We start from the raw sequence: 23,257 nt of genomic DNA, 5'->3' as shown, positions 1-23,257 counted from the left end.
TTAGGATTAGGCCAACCATCACCGATTAGGCCAACCCTCACCTTAGTTTATCTTCAAGCTTCCAACCACAATGTGCACGAGTAGTTCATATTGACTCGAATTGCTTATTATGATTGATTGTCTATTCGTATTTTTGGGTTTTCTTTACTATTAAAAACTAATTGAGAAATAACATTGCAATCGTAAACATTTTGGTAATTGAGAAACAACATTGCAATCGTAACTTGTATTGAAGCATACGTGATCTCATCTTCTTTTATCCCAAAACCTATATATTTGATTTATTATTAGATCAGTATACACTATTCATACAGATTGATAACATTATGTACGTGGTAAAATTCAGTTTTCTTCTACAGTTTTACCACAACTTAATTTTGAATTTACTCATTGTTACCCTATCCTATCTACCATTTATCGATTCCAAGCATATCTATCTATTATATATTATTCCTTTCTCTCTTTAAATATTTTATTTTTATTGTTAAACCTGACAATCTTCAATCAATCTCGGAAAAAAATAACCTAATCTGAAACGGAAATGTTGAACCTGATGGGAAGGAGAGATTTCTCCGGGATTGTTTTTTTTTGGTTTTGCAAATTTAAGTTGTCTTTGCAAGATATCGAGAAAATGCCACTTAGTATAGTATATTTGCAACATACCAATATACCATGCTTGGCTTAGTGGTAGAACTTGAAAGATGAGTGGGTGATGATTTCTAGCTATATGTCCAACTTGGAACAATGGCAAATTATATGGGTAACTTGTAACATTGGCAAAAAACAAAAACTCATAACAGAGACAAGTAGAAGATCTTTTTACATCTTTGAATAAGAAAAGCTTGAAATATCGTTTAAAGGATCTTTTTAGATTCTGAGCTGGAACTGTTGTGGGTTGGGGAATCCCATAACAGGCCAGCGGCTCCATGAGATCTATTCGAAGATCTCTCATGAAATCATTTTCATCATGGAAACAAAGAATACTGATGAAAACGTTAAAAAATCCCTAAATTGGTTACAGTATCCTGGTATTCACCTAGTTCCACCACATAGTCCTGGAGGTGGTGGTCTTGCATTATTCTGGAAACCGGAGATTGAGCTATCAATACTGTATAGTTGCCCTAACTTCATTGACACTCAAGTCAAAGCAGAAGGGAAGTTTTTCTTCGCAACCTTTTTGTATGGGGAACCTGAAAGAGCCAAAAGAAAAATCATTTGGGAACAACTAACAGAACTTGGTAAGAATAGAGAGTCACCTTGGTTCCTTACTGGCGACTTCAATGATATCATCGATGCTTCCGAAAAACAAGGTGGCCCACCAAGATATGAAGGCTCCTTTGTGTATATCAAAACCTTCATGGCTGAATGCGACCTTTTCGACCTAAGATACTCTGGTAATTTTCTATCCTGGAGAGGCAAAAGATATGATCACCTGATCCATTGCAGGCTGGAAGGGCAATGTCTAATACCTTGTGGGCTGAGAGCTATCCATCCAGCAGATGTGAATATATGAAGTATGAAGGATCACACCATAGACCCCTGCTAACCCACTTGGACCTAACAAAGAAAAAGAAAAAAGGAATTTTCAGGTTTGACAAGCGACTAAAAGAAAATGAAGAAGTAAAAAACCTTGTAACAGACGCGTGGAACTGTGATCCCGAAGAAATAGTGGAGGAAAATATTAAACGATGCCGAACAGAGATTATAACCTGGACAAGGAAGAAGTACCAAAACAGTAAGATGCTTATTGAGGAATGCAAAGAAAAGCTAGATGAGGCAATGTCAAGTCAGGATCCGGATCATAACTTGATCTTATCTCTTAACAACCACCTATTATTAGCCTATAAAGCTGAGGAGGAGTTCTGGAAACAGAGAAGTCGACAGCTATGGCTAGGACTAGGAGACAAAAACACGAGCTATTTCCACTCTATTACTAGGGGATGAGCAACAGTAAAAAAATTCTCAGTAGTGGAAAACAGTAGTGGGGAACCAATTTTTGAAGAAAAGGACATCCTCAAGGTCATATCTGAATATTTTACAGACCTGTTCACCTCTCAAGATGGAGAAAGAAAGAAAATCATAGAGGAGGCCATTTCCCCCTGCATCACTGAAGAGACGAATCAGAAACTTATAATGCAGCCATCACCTGCGGAGATTAAGAGGGCATGCTTTTCTATCCACGCTGATAAAGCACCAGGCCCCGATGGTTTTTTGGCAAGTTTCTTCTAGTCAAACTGGGAAACAGTTGGTCCTCATATTATCATTGAGGTACAGTCTTTCTTCTCCTCTGCTCACCTGCAACAAAGCATCAATAAAACCCACATCAGACTAATTCCAAAGGTTCAGAGCACACAGAAGATGACTGATTACAGGCCCATTGCCCTGTGCACCGTATACTACAAAATAATCTCAAAACTCTTTTCTAGAAGACTAAAATCGGTGCTGCAAGAGATTAAATCGGAAACACAATCCGCTTTTGTCCCAAAAAGATCTATCACTGATAACGTCCTCATCACCCATGAAGCCCTTCATTATCTCAAAACATCAGGAGCTACAAAAAGGTGTTACATGGCCGTTAAAACTGATATGAGTAAGGCATATGATCGCCTTGAATGGGAGTTTATTCAAATGGTTTTGGAAAGGATGGGTTTTAACCAAATATGGATCCAATGGATCATGCAGTGCATCTCTACTGTATCCTATTCCTTTCTCCTAAACGGATCATCCCAGGGCTCTGTAGTACCACAAAGAGGAATCAGACAAGGAGACCCCCTATCCCCTTATCTATTCATCCTATGCAGTGAGGTTTTGTCAGGACTATGCACTAAAGCTCAAGAGAGGGGAGACTTACTTGGTATCAGAGTTGCACACGAGAGTCCTCGACTCAATCACCTCTTATTCGCAGATGACACAATGTTCTTCTGCAGATCAGATACACAAAGCTGCCACACACTACTGAAAATCCTCAAAAAGTATGAAACAACATCAGGACAAATGATAAACAAAGCCAAATCAGCTATCACTTTCTCTTCAAAAACAGAGGATCATATAAAGACTATGGCACAAGACATTCTCGGGATCCAACATGTTGGAGGCCTTGGGAAATACTTAGGCTTACCAAAGATGTTTGGGAGAAAGAAGAGAGACTTGTTCAATCAAATCATAGACCGGATAAACCAGAAAGCTCGCAGTTACTCCTCATGGTTCCTATCTACGGCTGGGAAAGCTATCATGCTTAAATTTGTGCTGTCTGCTATGCCAACTTACACGATGTCTTGTTTTAAGCTCCCAGGATCACTGTGCAAACGAATACAGTCTGCGTTAACTCGTTTCTGGTGGGACTCATCTGAGGAGAAAAAAAAAATGTCGTGGATAGCTGGGACAAAAATGGCAAAAACAAAAAAAGAGGGAGGGTTAGGTTTCAAGGATATTACCAGCTTTAATAACGCCCTTCTTGCAAAGGTGAGTTGGCGAATACTTAACAACCCCTCCTGCCTATTGTCACGGATCCTCTTGGGAAAATATTGTTCCACCATACCGTTTTTGGAATGCAAAGTAGCCTCTACTGCTTCCCATGGGTGGAGAGGAGTGTGTATCGGAAGAGACTTACTGAAAGCACAACTGGGAGTGGCAATTGGAACTGGAGAGAATACGCAAATCTGGTCGAACCCATGGATATCCCTCTCAACCCCTACCGCTCTAGTAGGACCACCAACAAAAGAATCCCAAAACCTATTAGTGAAAGATCTATTTTGCCCTACAACCAAAGAATGGAATAAGGATAAGATTCAGGATATCTTACCTCTGTATGAACAAGAGATCCTAGCTCTGCGTCCAAGCAAACTCGGGGCAAAGGACAAGGTGGTCTGGTTACCTGCCAAGGATGGAGAGTACAACACCAAAACAGGATACCATGAAGCAATAAGATATGCGGATCCAATCAATGTACAATCACAGGGTCTAAGTACCTTTAACTGGAATACAGGGATCTGGAACCTCCGATGTGCCCCAAAGATAAAATTCTTCTTATGGAAAGCCATGCGCAATGCGATTCCGGTAGGAAGTATTTTAAAAGAGCGAGGTATTAATCTGACAGCGAAATGTCCCCACTGTGGAAATGAAGAATCGGGATTACACCTACTCTTCCTATGCCCCTTTGCAGTGAAGGTGTGGGATATGGCCCCCTTCAAGGTCTCTATCGCCTCTACTCTGATACCTTCTATTCAAGCGGGGATTGAACGGCTGCTACAATCGATCTGCCTCCCTCCAGTGGGATTCGATCAAGGGCCCCTCTTCCCCTGGATTCTTTGGATCCTATGGACAAATCGCAACAAAAAGATCTTCGAGAACAAACAGATGTCGAGTACCGATGTAATGACACAAGCTATACTCCAGGCCAAAGAGTGGAATGCGAATCAGATCTCAGAGAAAACATCTACCCCACTAACTCGATCTGATATGCTACAAGAGCGGGATGCCGATTCAATATGTTGTTTCTCAGATGCAACCTGGAGGGAGGATACTAAACAAGCCAGATTAGGTTGGATCTTCGAAGAACACTTCCCCCTCCCCGAGCAGCAAGGCAGATCCACGGCTGAGAATATCAGTTCCCCTCTGATTGCAGAGGCACTGGCGATGAGAGCGGCTATCCACCAAGCCTTAGAACTTGGTTTCCAAAAATATATTCTTGCTTCAGATTCACAGCAATTGATCAGAGCAATTAAAGGGGAGCTTCCACCAAAGGAACTCCATGGGATTCTATACGACATCCTTCATCTACTCTATCTTTCTCTTCGTGCAATTTCATTTTCGTGAAAAGAGAGAACAATTCGAAAGCTGATTTGGTAGCTAAAGAGGCTTTAATATTTTTCAACCATGTAATATGATTTCATTGAATGAAAATGTTTGACAAAAAAAAAAGGATTATTTAAAGGAAATGACCAAGATAAATATTCCAAGAAAAAAAAGGAGATTGTGCATTACATGTAGAACTTATTCAGTCACCTCTTTTTTTTTGTTTCCGGCCCGCTTGACTCAAACCACCAAGATGCAGGCATTGGAGATGCTCAAAGATAGATTAAGAAAAAAACACACACACAAAAATACGAGACTATATATATTTGAAGTATATTTTCCAATTTCTTCAAAATGATTCATATCGATATAGCCATAGTGGCCTAAATTATAACTAAGAAAACCATCTCGCAGACCGCAGTTTATTTTAGATTCCATCACCATGACACCAATGACTGAAGAAAGGAGATTGTGCATTTTGTTTTATGGTGTATAGGAGTTACGTATTACTGTACATAGTGGACTTTTTGCATGTATGTTCTCGTCAGCTTTAGCAGATATTATCATTTAGTGAGTATGTAGTTACTGACGATTTTCTATAAACAAAATTCATTACTTTTTTTTAATAATATTTTGTCAAACATTCTTTCGAATTAAGTTGATTTTGCTATGTCAAATATTTTCTGAGCCCATTATAAACTGACTAGGAGAGAGAGCAACGTGGTCAGAAAATATTGTAATGTCATACGAACTAGGAAGCTATTTAAATTTTGGAATGTGTTATACAATGAAAAAAAGGCTATTTCGTGAATACTATTACCCTTCATTTATTCTCTTCAAAATTCTCGTCATCCAATTTGTATTCTCTTCTAAATTCTCGTCATCCAATTTGTTTAGCAATTTCTCCAAGGAGGACATCAAAACTAATAAACTTAATAACATACAGCAGAACCCTTCTTATTCAGACACACAAAGAGTAAGAGTACACCTTTTGTTTTACTTATTTATACATATAAACTAAAAGATCACACATATATAACTCACAGACTCATGACTTCATGAGGCAGAAGTCACCAACTTTTTAGGGACCGCCTGGACAACGACATGGGCAGCAAAAACCGGGTGAAGCAGGTGCACAACATGCACACTGTGGACACATGAGAATTGGTGGTGACGGCGCCATCAACTTACGCCCTCCACCTTTACATTGAAAAAAAAACATCATTATTTCCCTCCTAAGAAAAACGGAAAAAGTGAGTGATATTGTAAATTAGAGAATACGCAGATATAAGTAGGTTACCTCCTAGAGGCAAACTAGTTGCTTGACGTGGAAGTATTGGAGACAAGACCAGCGAGAGAACAAGAACGAATAGGAGAATGGTGGATCTTGATGACCCAGCTTTCATCGTGTGTGAATGTTATTGAATTAAACCAATTTGCAGTTGATACTTGAAACCATGGTGGGATGATGATTATATAGCCGGGTTAGAGAGAGGAAGTAAACTAAACAAGTTGGGCAAGAAGAAGACTTGGAAATAAATTAATTAAGAGATCAAATTCAGTTACCATTGACCAACACAAGCCATTAGTTTTGATGATGCAACTATCTTTTGATTTCACACGGTAAATGATGTAACTATCTTCTGATGTAGCAATCTACAATTCTACATGATATAGATATTGAAGTAAATACACGCTGCAGTTATTGCCATTAGTTGACCTTGGGGTAGTTGCGGTGAGATGATTCTCGTTAGGCGAAAATTTATGAGAAGTAATTAGGTCAAGAATTGTGTAACGAGTTCAAATTAAAAGGTGAGTAAAAGATTCAAAAGGGGAAGATTCTTTGCTGATACCTATTTACAAGCATAGATGATGGAAAACAATCTTCATAACTACAAGCTTAGAACTTCATTCTTTTAGCAGGACCTTGATCAATAATAGGATCGATTTGAGGCGGTTGAGACTCTCCTCCTTGTGTTCCAAGCTCATCTTTTTCTCCTAATGCTTCTTGGCTTACATAACCTTCAGGAAACGGTGGAGGTGGAGGTGCTGGGGCTAACTACACACCGCAACACAAAAAAAAAACAAGTCTCAATCAGAAGGAAAGAATAGGAAGTTAAGTCAGCAACATTCATCATGCTAGCAAGAGATGTTAGTAATCCAGAAAATGCATTTTCTCAGAGTTACCTTGCGGTATAACGAGGTAAGAATGGTATCAACTCGCTTCATTTCTTTTAGATCAACAGTCTCACTAGCAGGCTTCGACTCAGAAGGTTCCTTTTGGTTTTCAGTATCAACTGAAAATACATAGATAAAATCACATTACTGATGATGCAATCTCAAGCGCAACACAGAGCAGCCAATAAACAAGTACTTTGTGAACACCATCCACTTGTTCAGCATTGCCCGTGGGCTTGATAATGAATAGAAGAAGTAGCTTCCTCAGTTAATTGAAAAACTTCTGGCTAAATTCAACTAAGCACACATGCATCGGCAATCAGTTCATACAAAGAACATATATATCTCGTCCCAGTTTCTTGGATTATATGCCAAAGCTGGCAAAACTCTTGTAACACATCAATTGAGAACAGAACGATCAATATTTTGAAAGAAAATGAAACTTACCTTGTCTAATGGTCTCCAATTTCGATGCAGCATCAGAGAAAGCCTTGGATATATGATAAACAGTCCGACTCTGGTTCCACACACAAAAAATGAGAAAGAGCAGTGAAACAAAAAATACCAGAAACTAAAGACCCCAAAAGAGAAAAGATTAGGAAACAACTTACAACTCGAGCTGCAAAGACACTACAAAGCTGTGGAGCTTGGTATATAGAACCATCCAAGATATAATATGTTAGCATTGGTGTGACTTTCTCAGGACCATCCCTCTTTTGCTTACGGATAACGAACATGTTTGGTTCAGTAGCATCAGTTAACATATACTCTAGTCCTGTCATCTTCCTACATGATCAATCAATGACTTCAATCAAACACTGTCACTGAATGTAAAACCTAAATCTATCTCAGGAATCAAAGAGAGCAAACCCTAAATCTGACCTAAAATTGAAACCTTTATTTATGTAATTGAAAAGCAAAATCGAAAACTGGAAAAGGTGAAACGAGTTAGGAGGAGGAGGACTTACGAGAGGTGAGAGATATCGAGAGGGTGAATGGATCTTCTCCGGAGATTCTCGTTGTTGCAGGTTGTATCGTAGAAGGGAGACAAAGCGAAGTAATCGAAGATGTAGTTACGATCAAGTGGGTACGTATTGAGCCAGAGCTGATCCCTGAAGGAGATACCAGTCATATCAGTGCCCGGAGGCTGTAACGGAGGAGGAATCTGATCCCCCGCATTGCCGTTGAAGACATCGGCCGTAGCCGCCGAGAGCAGAGATGAGTCCATTGAAGTGAGTCTGTCTCGCTTCGCCGCGAAGGAGAGAGAGAGAGAGAATAGTATAGTTGGGCCCAATTTTGGCCCAAAATTAAAAGAGAATTAGACAAATGTGTAACAAAAACAAATCATGTATTAAATCTATTTTCTGGCATTTATATTATATGTTTCGATTGACAAATAATAAATCTAAGTTGAGGATTTTTTTTTTCTATAGTTAATTCCTCCCTTTCACAAAAAAAAAAATAATTTTATGACACAACTCATAAAAATTAAGCAAAAACTTAAATTATAAATATTAAGTTTGTGTTTGTGAAGCTGGACCTGATCAATGGGAAGATTCTCAACCAAAACAAATAAATAAATGACGATGGATGATGAATGGTGCTTTTTTTCAACTGTTGAACTTTTTCCGAAGATAACCTAATTAATTAATTAGAAGGGGTAACATAAACAAAGACAGGTCAAATGATCATCGAATGATATTAAACACAAAGGTCAACGACTAATTGAACTATAAGTATCTCTATATCCAAGTTGTGTTGCATGCACGTCTCCTTCCTGGACCAGCGAAGCCAGTTGCTACATTTAGTTTGTTATAAGTTTAGGCACTTTGGGACCATTTTGATCTGCCCAATCTTTGGTTGTTTTTGACAAAAGGTGTGAATCCATTCTTCCAAGTTCCACGTCGTAGCATACTTGTATCATTTGCTGCACAAACCAAGATAATATTCGATTTGGATTCTATATTTATAAACTGAAAAATTTCAAAAAACCAAACCAAGTTCTACTTTTACTTCTATTCGATATAAATAGTTGAAGATATAATATATTAGTGCATACGTATGAATACAACGTTAGAAAACGGAACATTAATTAATTTCAACTAAACGGCACCAGAAGATTATTCGATCGCTAATTTAAATCTTTATAGAATGTTCATCAAAATCATACATATTAGTTTAAATTTATTTTGGTTGTAGACAGCTGACTCTGTTTATTTTTTCTAATTTTTTACACTAGTTGACCTACTAAAATAACGTCGTGTTTGATCATTTTCATTATTGCCTAGATATCTCTAAGCTTTTTGTGTTTTTCCATTTTTGTAGATGTCTATCTCCTTTGTACCGTAGAATAATGGAGAATCATCCTCAAGCACTTCGGTTATGTGCGTTGATCTTCATCACTTTTTATGCCCTTTTACATCTCGTTGAAGCACAGGACCAAGAAGGTATATATACACATGCACATATTTATGTTGTTTTAATACATTTTCATTGAAAATATGTTTTTACTTAGTGTTCCGATCCGATACATTTCCCTCATATGTGTTACTAGGATTCATCAGTTTGGATTGTGGATCACTGCCAAACGATCCTCCTTACAATGATCCTTCAACCGGATTAACATACTCCACGGACAATGGTTTCGTGCATAGTGGCAAAACTGGAAGAATCCAGAAAGAATTTGAGTCGATCTTCAGTAAACCGACTTTGAAGCTTAGATACTTCCCGGATGGAGACCGAAACTGCTACACCTTGAATGTCACGCAAGACACAAACTATCTGATCAAAGCCGTATTTGTGTATGGTAACTACGATGGTCTTGACAATTACCCGAGTTTCGACCTTTACCTTGGTCCAAATCTATGGGCAACGGTTGATATGGTCGGACGGACCAACGGTACTATCCAAGAGATCATTCACAAGACCACATCTAAGTCTCTCCAGGTCTGTCTTGTTAAGACAGGAACAAGCTCACCTATGATTAATACGTTAGAGCTACGACCACTTAAAAACAATACTTACAATACTCAAAGCGGCTCTCTGAAGTATTTCTTCAGATATTATTTCAGCGCCTCAGGCCAAAACATACGGTACTAATCATGCTTTTTTGATTTAACCAAGTTATAATGTTTTGTTTCTAATTTGGTTTGAATATATGGGGTTGATCGATTTAGGATAAAAAATTCAATTTAATATAAAGATTTTTAATTTAAAATTTAAAATTAATACATTTAGGTGTATATATTGAAATTTAAAGATTATTTTTTATTTATCTTATTAGGTTTGGTTGCACAAAATTAATTTTTGTTCATTTAATGTAACATATTTTCACCATCTTGGTTGTTGTGATTTTTATTGTTTTTAGATCACATATTTTTATAACTTGGTTTTTAATACATGATTGATTATTTATGTTAGGTACCCCGATGATGTCGATGATCGTAAATGGTATCCGTTTTTCGATGCAGTAGAGTGGACAGAATTAACTACCAATCTCAAAATAAACAGTTCTAATAGTTATGCACCACCACAAATTGTAATGGCGTCGGCCTCAACGCCTATAAGTACTTCTGCAACGTGGAACTTCTCATGGTTATTGCCATCTTCTACAACACAATTCTATATGTACATGCATTTCGCCGAGATTCAAACTCTAAGGTCCATCGACACCCGAGAATTCAAAGTGACATTGAATGGGAATCTTGCTTTTGAACGATATAGTCCTAAAACGTTAGCCATGGAAACTATATTCTATTCGACAGCACAACAATGTGAAGGAGGGAAATGCCTCTTGGAGTTAATTAAAACGCCAAAATCTACTCTTCCTCCTCTCATGAACGCTCTCGAGGTCTTCACCGTGATCGATTTCCCACAATTAGAAACAAATCCAGATGATGGTATATGCTTTTTAATTTTCCTCAATATAAATATTTAATTATTATCTTAATGGGTTGTTTATCGATGTGACGTTGTTATAGTTGCTGCTATGAAGAGTATCCAAAGTATTTATGGATTGAGTAAAATTAGCTGGCAAGGAGATCCTTGTGTTCCAAAGCAGTTTTTGTGGGATGGTTTAAATTGCAATAATCTAGATATTTCCACGCCGCCTATTGTCACTTCCTTGTAAGATCAGTCTTTAAATTATGGTATTAGTTATGTCAAATGGTTTTATTCATCTCTACATAAAATGTGTTCATAAATATGTCTTTAGAAACTTGTCCTCAAGTAATTTAACTGGGATCATCGTGCAAGACATTCAGAATCTAATACACCTACAAGAACTGTAAGTATTCTCAGTTTCAAAATTAAGCATGGTAAAGAGAACAATTTGCTCACTATAATAGTTATAAACATGTTCTTATGAATAACATGTTTTGTACTTCCAAATGCTTTTTATAGAGACTTGTCAAATAACAATTTGACGGGAGAAGTACCCGAATTTCTTGCTGAAATAAAATCACTCTTGGTCATGTGAGTTGTTTCAAAGCTAATACATTTTTATTTGTCTATTAGCCTCTTCCACTGCCTATTTATCTAAATTTGTTGATCTCTTAACAGAAATTTAAGTGGGAACAATCTTAACGGCTCTGTTCCTCAAACCCTTCTACAGAAGAAAGGACTACAGTTGAAGTAATTTTTTTTTCTTTCGTATCATATTTTATTTATGAGTTTTTTTTTTAATAAATGATATGTTCAATTGTCCTTAAAGCATTGGTAACCTATAGTGTTGAAGGAAACTCGGATCTCATATGTCCGGATGGATTATGTGTAAACAAAGCTGGAAATGGCGGTGCCAAGAAAAAGAATTTGGTAGTACCGATTGTTGCATCTGCTGCGTCCGTGGTTGTTCTTGGATTTGCATTGGCTCTCTTCTTTGTATTCAAAAAGAAAAAGACATCAAACAACCAAGGTATAGTATACCTATAAATGGCCTTAAACGTTGCAATCAATGTGTACACTATATATACATGTATACACAGTCTCAATATACTGATGCATTGTAACACTAATTAGGTCCAGAATCATATACGCAAGTATCAGAAGCTAAAACAACCGGATCCTCAGAACCAGCAATAGTGACGAAGAACAAAAGGTTTACATACTCAGAGGTTGTGACAATGACGAAAAACTTTGCAAGAGTTCTTGGTAAAGGAGGATTTGGAATGGTTTATCATGGAACTGTAAATGGCATTGAACAAGTAGCCGTTAAAATGCTCTCACACTCATCTTCTCAAGGATATAAAGAATTCAAAGCAGAGGTAATTAAGTTTTAGCAAAGTTTTTAAGAAAGGTTCGTAGAAAATCTATTTTTCTTTAAGAGTAACATGTCAAATTTTGATGTATAATTGTTCTTCCACTTCTCTAGGTTGAACTTCTTCTCAGAGTTCACCACAAAAATTTGGTTGGCCTCGTTGGATATTGTGATGAAGGAGAAAATTTGGCTCTTATCTACGAGTACATGGCTAATGGAGACTTGAAAGAACATATGTCAGGTAAGTTATTTATGGTTGTACAAAAATATATTTGTTTGTGGTAATTTAACATATTCAATATATTATTGGTTCAAATGTAGGAAAACGAGGTGGATCTATTCTGAATTGGGAAACTAGACTGAAAATAGTGGTCGAGTCTGCGCAAGGTTTGATATAAGTTTTTAAATAACTTTTCCTTGTTTCTTCTATTCATTTGCTTAATCCTTGATGAAAAAAAAAAAAAAAAATCATAGGTTTGGAATACTTGCATAACGGATGCAAACCACCAATGGTACATAGGGATGTCAAAACCACAAATATATTGTTAAATGAACATTTTCAGGCCAAGCTAGCTGATTTTGGGCTTTCGAGATCTTTTCCGATTGAAGGAGAAACACATGTATCAACGGTTGTTGCTGGAACTCCTGGATACCTTGATCCAGAGTAAGAGTCCTAATCCCTTGATAACTAATTTTATTTTAAACTAATCTTGAGATAATTAGTCAGTTTTCATCTTCCACGATTAATATCATTTATTTCTTTTGCATATTTTCTTCTTTTTAATAGGATTTTTTTTTTTTTTTTTTGGCAGATATTATCGAACAAATTGGTTAAACGAAAAAAGTGATGTTTATAGCTTCGGAATTGTACTATTAGAGCTCATCACAAACCAACCTGTAATCAATCAAAGTCGCGAAAAACCACATATAGCAGAATGGGTGGGGGTAATGCTTACAAAAGGAGACATTCAAAACATTATGGATCCAAATCTCTATGGTGATTATGACTCGGGTTCTGTCTGGAGAGCAGTTGAACTAGCAATGTCGTGTCTAAATCCTTCTTCAGCTAGAAGACCAACAATGTCTCAAGTTGTTATTGAATTAAACGAGTGCTTGGCATATGAAAACTCAAGAGGAGGAACGAGTCAAAACATGAACTCGCAGAGTTCTGTTGAAGTGAGCATGAACTTTGATATTGGATCTACCCCTGATGCTCGCTAATTAAACTGCATGCAAGATTCATTTTATCTTTGTTTTCGTGAGTGCATTTTCGTTACTTTAAAAGTGTTTTGAAATTTTGTAATAATTTGATGTTATTGATTAATGTGATTTATTGGAATCAAGATAAGTAAAAAAGACTCGATCTAATAAAACCCATAAGATAAAGTTAATAAGAAAATAATGATCTAAATGAAAACTAATACAACATATCATTATATATCTTCGCTGTTAAGTGTTAACAAATCATAATCGAATATCCATTGTTGCAGTCTTAAGAATATTTTCAGAGTTTTTTTTTTGTTTTTTTGTCAAAAGAGATTTTCAGAGTTTTATTAGATTCGGGCTCAAATAATATGTTTGTAGCATTTTACCTAATACTTCCAAAAAAATATTTTCCTAAGAAAATTAATATTAAAAGTAAAATAGTTGATAGTAATTAAGTGTGTATTTTATATTAGACGTGTGTGTAAGAACGACAGTCTCAAAATTTTTGCTCTCTTCTTTTAACCAACTTAACGATGAGCTTTGTAACTACGACCATCTTCTGTCTCAATTCACGTCATTTTCATATTATATGATAGTGACTTTATCTATACGTTATATCTCTGAAAATTTGTTGTGTGTATATTTCTTTTTTACCGGATTAGTTCAAACGAGCCAATTGAAAGGAAAAATATTGACAAAGGTAACATGATGCGACTCCACTCTAGCTCGACGTGCCAGCTTATCCGCGACACCATTCTGTAAACGGGGGATCAGATCAACAACGAAAGATATGAATTCTTTCTTATCATCTTCAATCAAGTCCAAATATGTTTGGAAGGCAGGCCACTCGGAAGGCGAAGACACCATCTTCACCAAATCAGAACAATCCGTGAGAAAAACTACTCTCTCTTCATCCGCACCAATCATGCACCGCATTGCCCAGATGAGTGCTTCCACTTCTGTATGGAGGGGTGACAAGCTTCGACGAGAATTAGATGCACCCATAATGGGAGACTCCCCCTCAGGGGGAAGGCAATGCCATCCTCTACAGATAAACTGGTCGAACGCCTTCCAAGATCCATCCACAAAACAACGGTGGTTTGTTCCATATCTATCAATCACAGTCATTGTATTGACTATGGAACCAGGAATCTGGCGAAAAACATCCTGAGACGGCGGTCCCGATCCCTCCTCCTGCGCCGAAAACCAAAGTTTTGCTTCCTCATCCGCTATCTGCAAGACAGCTAGTGGGTTGGAGTCCAAATTACTAAAGACTTTATCATTTCTGGCCTTCCAGATATACCACAGAATCCATGGGAACACATCCATCGAAAAACCCTGCTGAATTCTCCAAAATAGATAATCCATGTTTGCATGGATCGAGCCTGAAGGAAACAAGTCCGGGGATGTCGGGAAGGAGGACAAACCCCAAACCTGCTTAGCCGGAGGACATAAGAAGAGGGCATGATTGATTGTCTCCTCCATCCCTCCCACAAAGTGCGCATTCCGGATCACAGCCCAAACCACGACGTCGAAAATTAGCTGTTGTCGCCACACAACCCGTAATTGCTTGCCACAAAAAATGTTTGATTTTTGGTGGACACCGAAGTTGCCAGACAAATGCCTGAAGAGGAACAATATCCTGACCGATAACAGGATAGGCAGTCCCCGGTTTCTGACGCAAAGCTTGATACCCAGATTTAACGGTGTACATACCAGATTTTGTAAAATGCCAACCCAATATATCCTGTGTGGGGGAATTACCAAAAGGTAAAGCTGAAATAAGGGCAACATCCTCCAGCTCAAAAGAGACCGAAAACAAGGCCAAATCCCAGGAGTGTGAGCTCCTGTCAATGAAGGTTTCAACTCTGAGCCTAGGATCGGCTGGCGATCCCGAACGCAATGCTGGTCTCGGGGATTGAGCAGGAATCCAAGGCTCAGACCATACTAAAATGGAATCACCGGATCCTACCCGTTTAATGAGTCCTTTGTTTACCAGAGAGCGAGCAGATACAATACTCCTCCATCCATAAGACGGGGAGTAAGATTTAATTGGATCCAAAGGATTGGAGTGCCTATAATATCTTCCTTTAAACACCCGCGCAAATAAGGAGTCTGGAACCATAATCAACCGCCAGAGTTGTTTAGCCAACAATGCAGTGTTAAAATCATCCAGACACCGAAAACCCAAACCTCCCTCCATCTTATCAATACATAACCTGTCCCAAGCAACCCAGTGTAAACCTCGTGTTTCTCCAGAAGAATTCCACCAAAAGTTAGAGATCGCACTCATAAGCTTCCGTGTAATTTTTTTCAGGAGTCGAAAACAAGACATTACAAAGGTCGGAACCGCGGTAGCCACTGATTTAATCATTACCTCCTTTCCCCCCCCCTAGACAGCAGCCGAGCAGGCCATCCACCTGTCCGCTTTTGCAGTCTATCCTGAACAAAGGAGAAGATTTTAGTTTTTGACCCACCGAGGCATTCAGGGATACCCAAGTAGGAACTCATGCCACCCAAAGTGGTGATTCCCAATACACCTTTCAGTGTCTCACGAAAAACCACATCCACTGTGTGGCCAAATTGAATCGACGACTTCTGGAAATTAATCCGCTGAACATATTGTCTTATTATCCCTAGAACAGCCTCACATTGCTCCTTTGTGGCCCGACAGACAAACAGACTATCATCTGCGAACAGTAAGTGTGAGATCGCAGGACAGGCAGTCGATACCTTGATACCCGTAATAAGTTTAGACCGTTCCGCCTTTCGTAAATTTGCAATGAAAACCTCAGTACAAAGTATAAAAAGATATGGCGATAGGGGGTCACCCTGACGAAGACCTCTAGAAGGAGTTATGGACCCATGTGGTTGGCCATTGAGCAAAACGCTATACTAAACCGAAGTCACACACCACATGATCCAAGATATTCATTTCTCACAAAAATCAAATTTTCGTAACAGATGTTCAACAAAGGGTCATTCGACCCGATCATAGGCCTTGCTCTTATCTGTTTTTATGGCTATGAACTTACCCTTGCATGAGGGATTAGTACATAGTCCATGAAACATCTCTTGAGCAATCAAAATATTATCCGCAATTAGCCGTCCCTCTACAAACGCCGATTGAGTCTCCGAGATCAGTGTTGGCAAAAACGTTCGCAAACGTTGACACAAAATCTTCGAAATAATCTTGTAACCAACATTGCATAGACTAATAGGTCTCCACTCAGACATCCGGGTCGGTTTATCAACCTTTGGTATTAGGCAAATATTTGTCATATTTAATCGTTTATCGAAACCACCCTCATGGAAAAAAGTGTCTACCAAAAGTTTTAAGTCAACCTTGACCGTGTCCCATGCCCGTTGGTAAAAGAGCGCCGTCATACCATCCGGTCCAGGGGCTTTATCAGGGTGCATCATAAATAAGGCCTCTTTGATTTCCCTTTCTGAGACTGGTCGCGTCAATGTCTCATTATCCTCACCCGTGATGGACGTTTCCACCTTAGCCAGTGTTTCCTCAAAATTTGTAGGATCCGTGGATGTGAATAACTCTTGAAAGTAAGATACAGCTATACCCTTTACTTGAGAGTCCTCCGTAACCCACTGTCCAGCTTCATCATGAAGCCCTACAATACGATTTTTAGCTCTACGTTGTTTAGTCTGGGCATGAAAGTAACTAGTGTTTTGATCCCCAAGACGCTTCCATCGACTCTGACTGTTTTGGTACCAGTAAATCTCTTCATCCCGATAACCCTCACGTAGCTTCCAAGTCAGCTCCAAAATAACCTCAACAGAAACGCTATCATCCTCTTAGGCGATCGCTAACCTACCCTTTATTTCCTTGATCGTCTCCCGACCGTATGGTACCTGTGTTTTCCGCCACTTAGATATTGCCTGCCGACACTGAACTATCTTATCCATTAAGTTTCCATTTGTCCCCGTCACCCCAGAACCCCATCCTTCTCAAATAACGCCAAAGAAACACTCTTTATCAAGCCACCGCCGGTCAAAGCGAAAACAACTCCTCCCCCGTCGGATTTTTTCCTCAGGGGAAGCTAAAACCGGTTTATGATCCGAGGCGACCATTGGTAAATATTCCGTGAAGGAATCACTGAACAAGTCATGAAGCTTCTCATTGGCTAACGCTCGATCAAGACGACACCGAATGGGTTTCTTATCCCGCCAATCCCACCAAGACAGGCTATCCCCGACCGCAGGAAACTCTAGTAAGCCACAATGTCGAATCATAGTATTAACACCAACAAAAGAAGACGCATGGCGGAGCTTCCCTCCTCGTTTTTCATGATTACCTTTTAATTCATTAAAGTCTCCAACAAGAAACCAAGGGGAATCCCTTAATATCCCAATCCGCGTTAAACGTCCGATACTAGGTCTCGGTTCGATGGGACCGGGTCACCATAAACAAAAGTAAAATAAATAATTTAGCCTTTGTAAGTAAGTTCCACGTCGATCAAACGATTAGATTCGAATAAAAAAGAAACATCATAAGTATTATTATAGTATAAGGCCAAACCGCCACTACAACCGATATGATCAACCGTTTTCAAATATGAATAACCAAAATGACCAACAAAAAGTTCCATAAAAGCTAAAGGCTGTCTAGTATCAGATAAAAATAAAAAATCAGGCCTATGCTTCCCCCACAAGTCCCTAAGATACCCAATAGTTGCTTTATTCCCAAGCCCTTGACAATTCCAGCTCAAAATATTCATTTATCCAGAGTTGGTTTAGGTGGCTTTGACCCACCAGTTGGACCCTTCTCCTGTTCCTGGTTCCTCGGGTTTGGTCCATCCCCTGTTGAATACTCTGGTACGCAGGTACACATTTAACTTTTTAGAAGCTACTCCTTTGAGTGCCAAAGGAGGTTTTGTCTTTCGAACCTTATCCACTGGTGGAACCCCGACAGTTGTTGCACCCGTATCAGCATCAATATCCATGGAGTCGTCCTCTGAATCCGCTATCACACCCGTTAGAGTTGCAGTGTCCGAAACGGGGTCCAGAGAAGGATCCACCAGCAAGTTAGCCACATCCCCATCATTCTGCTGATCTGGATCAGGAATCTCAGTTTCTACAACCTTGTCCTCTACCTCTTCCATTAGCTGATCAATAGGTTCCTCAGAAACTTTCCTTACCACCATCAGAGCCTGCTGGCTTATAACCGAACTCGTTGTGATGAAGGAAACCAGAGTCTCAGCGATCCTTGCTTCTATGGAAGCAGATGCTTCTACGGAAGCAGTCTGCAGATCAACCGAAACAAGCAACTTCAGACCATTTGCATCTGCATTCGGAACCGTTGACTCTGCAGTCCCCACCGCATCTGAACCATTCACCTCATTCATATCAGGATTTGGAACCACCCCCGCATCCTGAAATAGAGGTCTCCGAACCTTCTTCAGTGGTGGGACACCATTGATTGAGGATGAGGATTGCATCGCTACTTGTTCAACAGGAACTGGGATCTGTCCTTGTTCCAACTCCTCAACCAGAACCGGAGCAGAAGCAGATGCAGCAGCCGCAACAGCTTTAGCCATATGACGATGGTCATTGAATTGCACGTAGTTAGTGAACCAACGGGGTTTAGATGACGGTTCACCCCTTTCCAGTGAAGACCGACTTGTAACCCCTGTATCCTGCTTCCCTTTAGGATGTCGTTGTCCGGCCTTGTTAGAAGTTGGTTCCCGACTCTCCCCTTCTTTGCCCTTCCCCTTATTCCTGTCACTTGTGACAGCCCCTTTGTAACTATGCAAAGGGCGAACCACATCATCTTCCCTCGGAAAGTGCAGAGCTGGAGTAATCCGATCAGTCTTCCACAACGGACAGTGATCCTCGTCATGACATAAGCTGAAACAGTTTTTGCAGAATCCATGAAGTCTCTCATAACGGAGAGTAACAATTGTTTCCTCCCCATTATAGAACTCGATGATTGTAGAAAAGCATAAAGGCTTGAACCCGTTGACTGTAACTTTCACCCTTCCACCATCAATATCGACCATCTCCACCCGACCAATCTCTGCACCAATGCTCCGGAAGGTTGGTTCAGCCCAGAACTGAAAAAGGACATCCAGTACTCTAACCCAAAAAGTTAACTCCAAAGGATAAGCCGGATCCACCGTTGGACTCCATCGCACCATTGCCACCATCCAGCGGCCAAAATGAAATGGAGCCATCTGGAGCACCTCTGTAATGTGCTCCTCATTGTCAAAATCAAATTGGAACTTCCCCATCCCTAAGTCAGCTCCCACAACACGTCCTTCCAAATGCCAAATCTTGGGAAGCATGATCAAAAGGGACTTCATGTCCTGCATTCTTGGGTTCATACAGCGACCCACAACCGTCTTTGAGTACCCTGCTATCAAAGCTGAGTTATCAAAAAACGGGATTTTGATTCTGCGCTTAGGAACCATACCCTCATCACTCTTACTCACACCACTCTTACCCAACAAAGAACTTTGAGACATGATCAAAAACTGTACCCGAACCCAAATATGCCACCAAAACAGTAAAAGAGAGCTGAGAACTGGTAGTGAAAAAATGGAATAGAAAATGTTGTGATGAGAACTGAGAACTGGTAGATGATCCTTTATATACATCCAAACTTTCCAATACCACCGAGCTAAAAATCCTACAGATTCAGTGTATAAATGACAAAATATATCCTCTTGATCCGCAAAAGCCATGAGTGTAACCAAGATTACCGTTAAAGAAACCAAATATGGGAACCAAATCAAAGCCAACCTCCATTGTGAATCAATCAAACACAATCTGATGTGGAGAATAACTACATCTCTGACCCAAATTATATTTCCATTAACTCTGGTAATAAGAGATTGTGCCAACCTCTCCGATCGCAGGAAAGGAATCCGGGATAACACACACTCAAACCCCACTAAATCCAAATGTGATCCATAGTCTTTCACTTGTGGCCAAGATCCAATGATTAAATGGCAGAAGATTACCCCTTGATCCTAAGAGAACATAAGGCTATCCGAATATCCCAATAAATTACTTGAATAGGAGAATCGAATCATTGCCAAACCCCACTTCGAATAAATTGGATTCCAATTGATCTGCGATAATACCACACCTGTAACCCAGAAATCACCTACGTAGTCATCGGTAATTCCGATCCAGGAGATCACAATTCCAGAACCCATTGAAACCGATCGTATCCCATATGTCAGAATACTCTTATCACAAAGATCCTGATATACAACAATCAGGCCATATCTCCGAATGAATATTAAAATTGTTAAGCACAGACCAGTTCGGTTAATCCCATCTCTTCTCTTCGTAGTGAAACAATAGAATAGAGATAAACCATAGAACGAAAAAACCACAAAAACCCAAGAAAAATCCGAAATGATTCCCCTACAGCCTATTCAGAATCCTAGAACGGCGGTTCTATGATGCAATTGGTGGGCGCTCACTCGAGTTGTGTGTATATTTCTTGTGAGGCAAAGTAACAGAAACTATTTCTTCGCTCATTATCAACCAAAACTATGGTTACGCTTTTTGATTATGAAACAAAGATATGTCGTAAAACAATTTTCTACTAAATATCATATAATCATTTCACTTCATCAAAAGATTTATGGTTTTTGAAATTGACTCAATTACTTATACCGTGATAAAGGAATTAATATGATAGTTCCAAAATAATACACTACAAATGATCATACATGTATTTTATTTGAATATAAAAAAATCCCACTTTTAGTGTATTCTTTGTTAATATTACAATTCTACACAAAAAATTACGATATATGTAGTAGTATCTATCTACTAATATATTACAAATATAAGTGCACATTAAAGTTAACGTAAAAAATTATCAGCTAGCGTATATGGTACTTGGGATGATTAAAAAGCTTACAATAATATCAATTTTAAAAAGTTAAAAAAATAAAACTGAAATGGATTTTTCGTTTTCTGAAAGAAGAACAAGTTGATGAATAATAAAGCCAAATGAGGATGATAATAGAAAGGTATACCATCTCTGCATCTCATTTGATGATTGTGGACAACTGGATGATTTTTTTTTCTTTTTTTTTTTCAATTTGAGCGAAGAAGTTGCCAAGTTGATGAAATCAAAAATATTCAGCTTTCGTCACCAAAATGTATCATCTGATTTGAGAAGATACTTTTTTTTTTTTTTTTTTTGTCAAACCTGATTTGAGAAGATACTTTGTTCTTGATTCCATTTGATATTTCCTATATTATATGATTTTAAGACTGCAATAAATAATAAATAGATCGACATGTGTACAAATAAGGTTGTTGGTGTGATTTGCGGACCATATTAGAAGTATGGACTTATGATTAGTAGGACCAAAACCTAGGATTTACTTATTAAGATATACAATAATACTAATTGTGGTTATGTTAAAACTTTCTAAAAATAGGTTGCTTCACATGGACATCTTTGTCTAAAACGTTACATGGAAACAAACAAAAGACCATAACCGTTCAATTAAAAAAGTCAACAGGAATGATCGATCTCTCTTATCTCCCCAGCTTGCAACACCCATCGAATCCTGACTTTTTCTTTTGATTAATTATTCTATACTTCAAAATCTATTTTATATAATTCTTTTCTTAGAGTTTTCTGTTTGTTGGGAGTCAACTTGAATATATGATTTTCTGATATTAAAATAACGGATTATATAGTATTGTATCTACTAAATCATCAATTTATAGTTGACTTCATATATTACTCGTTATAGATAACTCTACCACACCAAGTCGGTTGCATCTCCGATTGCTTCATTGCGTTGATGACTAATTTAATTTGAACTTCAAGAACAGTTGGATACTATTTATGGTTTGACTTAAGTGCCGTTACACAATGGACTTTGTTCATCCAATATCGCGGCTGCAATTGGCCTTACGAGACTCTTCCAAATGTAAACTTGTCTTAGTTTTTTTTTTTTTTTTTTTTGAGTTTAAACTTGTTTAAGTTTGATTAGACCTTTTAGTCTTCTTCTCTTCTATGGAGTACATGTTCTTAAAAGGTATTATCAGATTTTCATTCACAATCGACCGAACAATATGATGCAACTCAAAAGCTATGTTACACATTGCAAAGAAAAAAAAAAAGTTAAACGCACCTCTTTTCTTAAATTACTAGCATACTTAGAGAGATCGACATAGACATTATACTAAAATGTAAAATAAAACAATTAAAGATTCAAATAACATGTTCTGTGTTTTGAAAGTTCATATTAAAAATTATGATTGTTGGGCTATCGACAAAAACAAAAATAGTGGATTATTTAACCATGCGCTTTTGTTAAACTTGCTATATAATCATGAACTTTGCTCTTGAGCACAATACATTTGGGTATACGCGAATATTAAAACATTAACTTAAAATATAAGTGTAGAAAAGGTAGCATGTTATTTTATTAACTTTGTTCAAGGAGCATGTTATTTTATTAACTTAAAATATAAGTGTAGAAAAGGTAGCAAGTTAGTTTTTTTTCCTTCAAATTATCATTTAAGTAAGTGTAAATTGCAAATAAATAAAAAGTTGATCATAGTCAATATAATTCCCCAAGTCAAATAAAAAAACACATCCATCAAAGAAAGAACATAATAAAATACAATTAAAGGAAGTAGAATGTGTTTAAGGAGATTTAGGGACGAAATAAGACAAAAACCAAAAGACAAAAAAGAAGAATAAAAAGATGGAGAGTGAAAGAGAGAAGCATGTGGTGAGCATTTTAGGGTGTAACCAGTCAGGTGGAGTTATATTCTCAAGGCGCACGCCTTCATTATTCCTCTTAACTCTTCTTAGTACTA

At 38.2% G+C, this 23,257-nt stretch overlaps 4 protein-coding genes and 1 long non-coding RNA gene across 8 annotated transcripts; 1 reads left to right on the top strand and 4 right to left on the bottom strand.

The window, feature by feature from the left end:
- Window positions 1–757: 757 nt before the first annotated feature.
- LOC109131048 (uncharacterized) lies at window positions 758–5,074 on the bottom strand. 4 transcript variants are annotated; one of them, XR_015560413.1, is made up of 11 exons: window positions 3,969–5,074; window positions 3,803–3,874; window positions 3,435–3,699; window positions 3,119–3,297; window positions 2,852–2,955; window positions 2,044–2,295; window positions 1,807–1,933; window positions 1,630–1,709; window positions 1,470–1,557; window positions 1,257–1,407; window positions 758–1,190 (listed from the first exon to the last, which is right to left on the bottom strand). It is a non-coding gene; the product is annotated as an uncharacterized LOC109131048 (long non-coding RNA). The 4 variants fall into 4 exon arrangements; XR_015560412.1 differs by having other exon boundaries at window positions 3,119–3,346; window positions 3,969–4,910; XR_015560415.1 differs by having other exon boundaries at window positions 1,270–1,407; window positions 3,119–3,346; window positions 3,969–4,897.
- A 652-nt stretch (window positions 5,075–5,726) lies between these two features.
- On the bottom strand, window positions 5,727–6,494 carry LOC109125543 (uncharacterized). Its single transcript, XM_019227319.2, has 3 exons — window positions 6,361–6,494; window positions 6,095–6,242; window positions 5,727–5,994 (listed from the first exon to the last, which is right to left on the bottom strand). The coding sequence occupies exons 2-3, from the start codon at window positions 6,198–6,200 to the stop codon at window positions 5,876–5,878; spliced, it is 225 nt and encodes a 74-aa protein (XP_019082864.2). The 5' UTR covers window positions 6,201–6,242; window positions 6,361–6,494; the 3' UTR covers window positions 5,727–5,875.
- Window positions 6,495–6,569: 75 nt separating this feature from the next.
- Window positions 6,570–8,318, bottom strand: LOC104786412 (mediator of RNA polymerase II transcription subunit 6). The gene is made up of 5 exons (XM_010511837.3): window positions 7,941–8,318; window positions 7,584–7,758; window positions 7,420–7,489; window positions 6,982–7,091; window positions 6,570–6,853 (listed from the first exon to the last, which is right to left on the bottom strand). Exons 1-5 carry the CDS (start codon window positions 8,198–8,200, stop codon window positions 6,695–6,697), a joined length of 774 nt encoding a protein of 257 aa, XP_010510139.1. The 5' UTR covers window positions 8,201–8,318; the 3' UTR covers window positions 6,570–6,694.
- Window positions 8,319–9,213: 895 nt separating this feature from the next.
- On the top strand, window positions 9,214–13,599 carry LOC104706111 (receptor-like protein kinase At3g21340). The gene is made up of 13 exons (XM_087455946.1): window positions 9,214–9,419; window positions 9,527–10,064; window positions 10,393–10,871; window positions 10,953–11,097; window positions 11,186–11,257; window positions 11,374–11,445; window positions 11,533–11,604; window positions 11,700–11,884; window positions 11,989–12,233; window positions 12,341–12,467; window positions 12,548–12,613; window positions 12,701–12,890; window positions 13,039–13,599. The coding sequence occupies exons 1-13, from the start codon at window positions 9,326–9,328 to the stop codon at window positions 13,445–13,447; spliced, it is 2,694 nt and encodes an 897-aa protein (XP_087312072.1). The 5' UTR covers window positions 9,214–9,325; the 3' UTR covers window positions 13,448–13,599.
- A 496-nt stretch (window positions 13,600–14,095) lies between these two features.
- Window positions 14,096–14,800, bottom strand: LOC147949697 (uncharacterized). Its single transcript, XM_087510098.1, has one exon. The coding sequence runs from the start codon at window positions 14,798–14,800 to the stop codon at window positions 14,096–14,098; it is 705 nt and encodes a 234-aa protein (XP_087366224.1).
- Window positions 14,801–23,257: the final 8,457 nt, after the last annotated feature.

This window comes from Camelina sativa, chromosome 1 (assembly GCF_030686135.1).
Source record: "Camelina sativa cultivar CO46 ecotype springtype chromosome 1, ASM3068613v1".
In the NCBI taxonomy this organism is placed as follows: Eukaryota; Viridiplantae; Streptophyta; class Magnoliopsida; order Brassicales; family Brassicaceae; genus Camelina; species Camelina sativa.
This window is presented reverse-complemented; position numbering and strand designations above follow the sequence as displayed.

What these genes read in the sequence shown, in the direction of transcription:
- LOC109125543 (XM_019227319.2), bottom strand. Translation starts at nt 6,200, where the DNA reads ATGAAAGCTGGGTCATCAAGATCCACCATTCTCCTATTCGTTCTTGTT. An exon ending in AACTAGTTTGCCTCTAGGAG is followed by an intron (nt 5,995 to 6,094) that starts GTAACCTACTTA and finishes TTCAATGTAAAG; the next exon opens with GTGGAGGGCGTAAGTTGATG.
- LOC104786412 (XM_010511837.3), bottom strand. Translation starts at nt 8,200, where the DNA reads ATGGACTCATCTCTGCTCTCGGCGGCTACGGCCGATGTCTTCAACGGC. An exon ending in CTCGATATCTCTCACCTCTC is followed by an intron (nt 7,759 to 7,940) that starts GTAAGTCCTCCT and finishes TTGATCATGTAG; the next exon opens with GAAGATGACAGGACTAGAGT. An exon ending in GTGTCTTTGCAGCTCGAGTT is followed by an intron (nt 7,490 to 7,583) that starts GTAAGTTGTTTC and finishes GTGTGGAACCAG; the next exon opens with AGTCGGACTGTTTATCATAT.
- LOC104706111 (XM_087455946.1), top strand. Translation starts at nt 9,326, where the DNA reads ATGGAGAATCATCCTCAAGCACTTCGGTTATGTGCGTTGATCTTCATC. An exon ending in CCGCCTATTGTCACTTCCTT is followed by an intron (nt 11,098 to 11,185) that starts GTAAGATCAGTC and finishes ATATGTCTTTAG; the next exon opens with AAACTTGTCCTCAAGTAATT. An exon ending in AAGAAAGGACTACAGTTGAA is followed by an intron (nt 11,605 to 11,699) that starts GTAATTTTTTTT and finishes GGTAACCTATAG; the next exon opens with TGTTGAAGGAAACTCGGATC.
- LOC147949697 (XM_087510098.1), bottom strand. Translation starts at nt 14,800, where the DNA reads ATGGATTATCTATTTTGGAGAATTCAGCAGGGTTTTTCGATGGATGTG.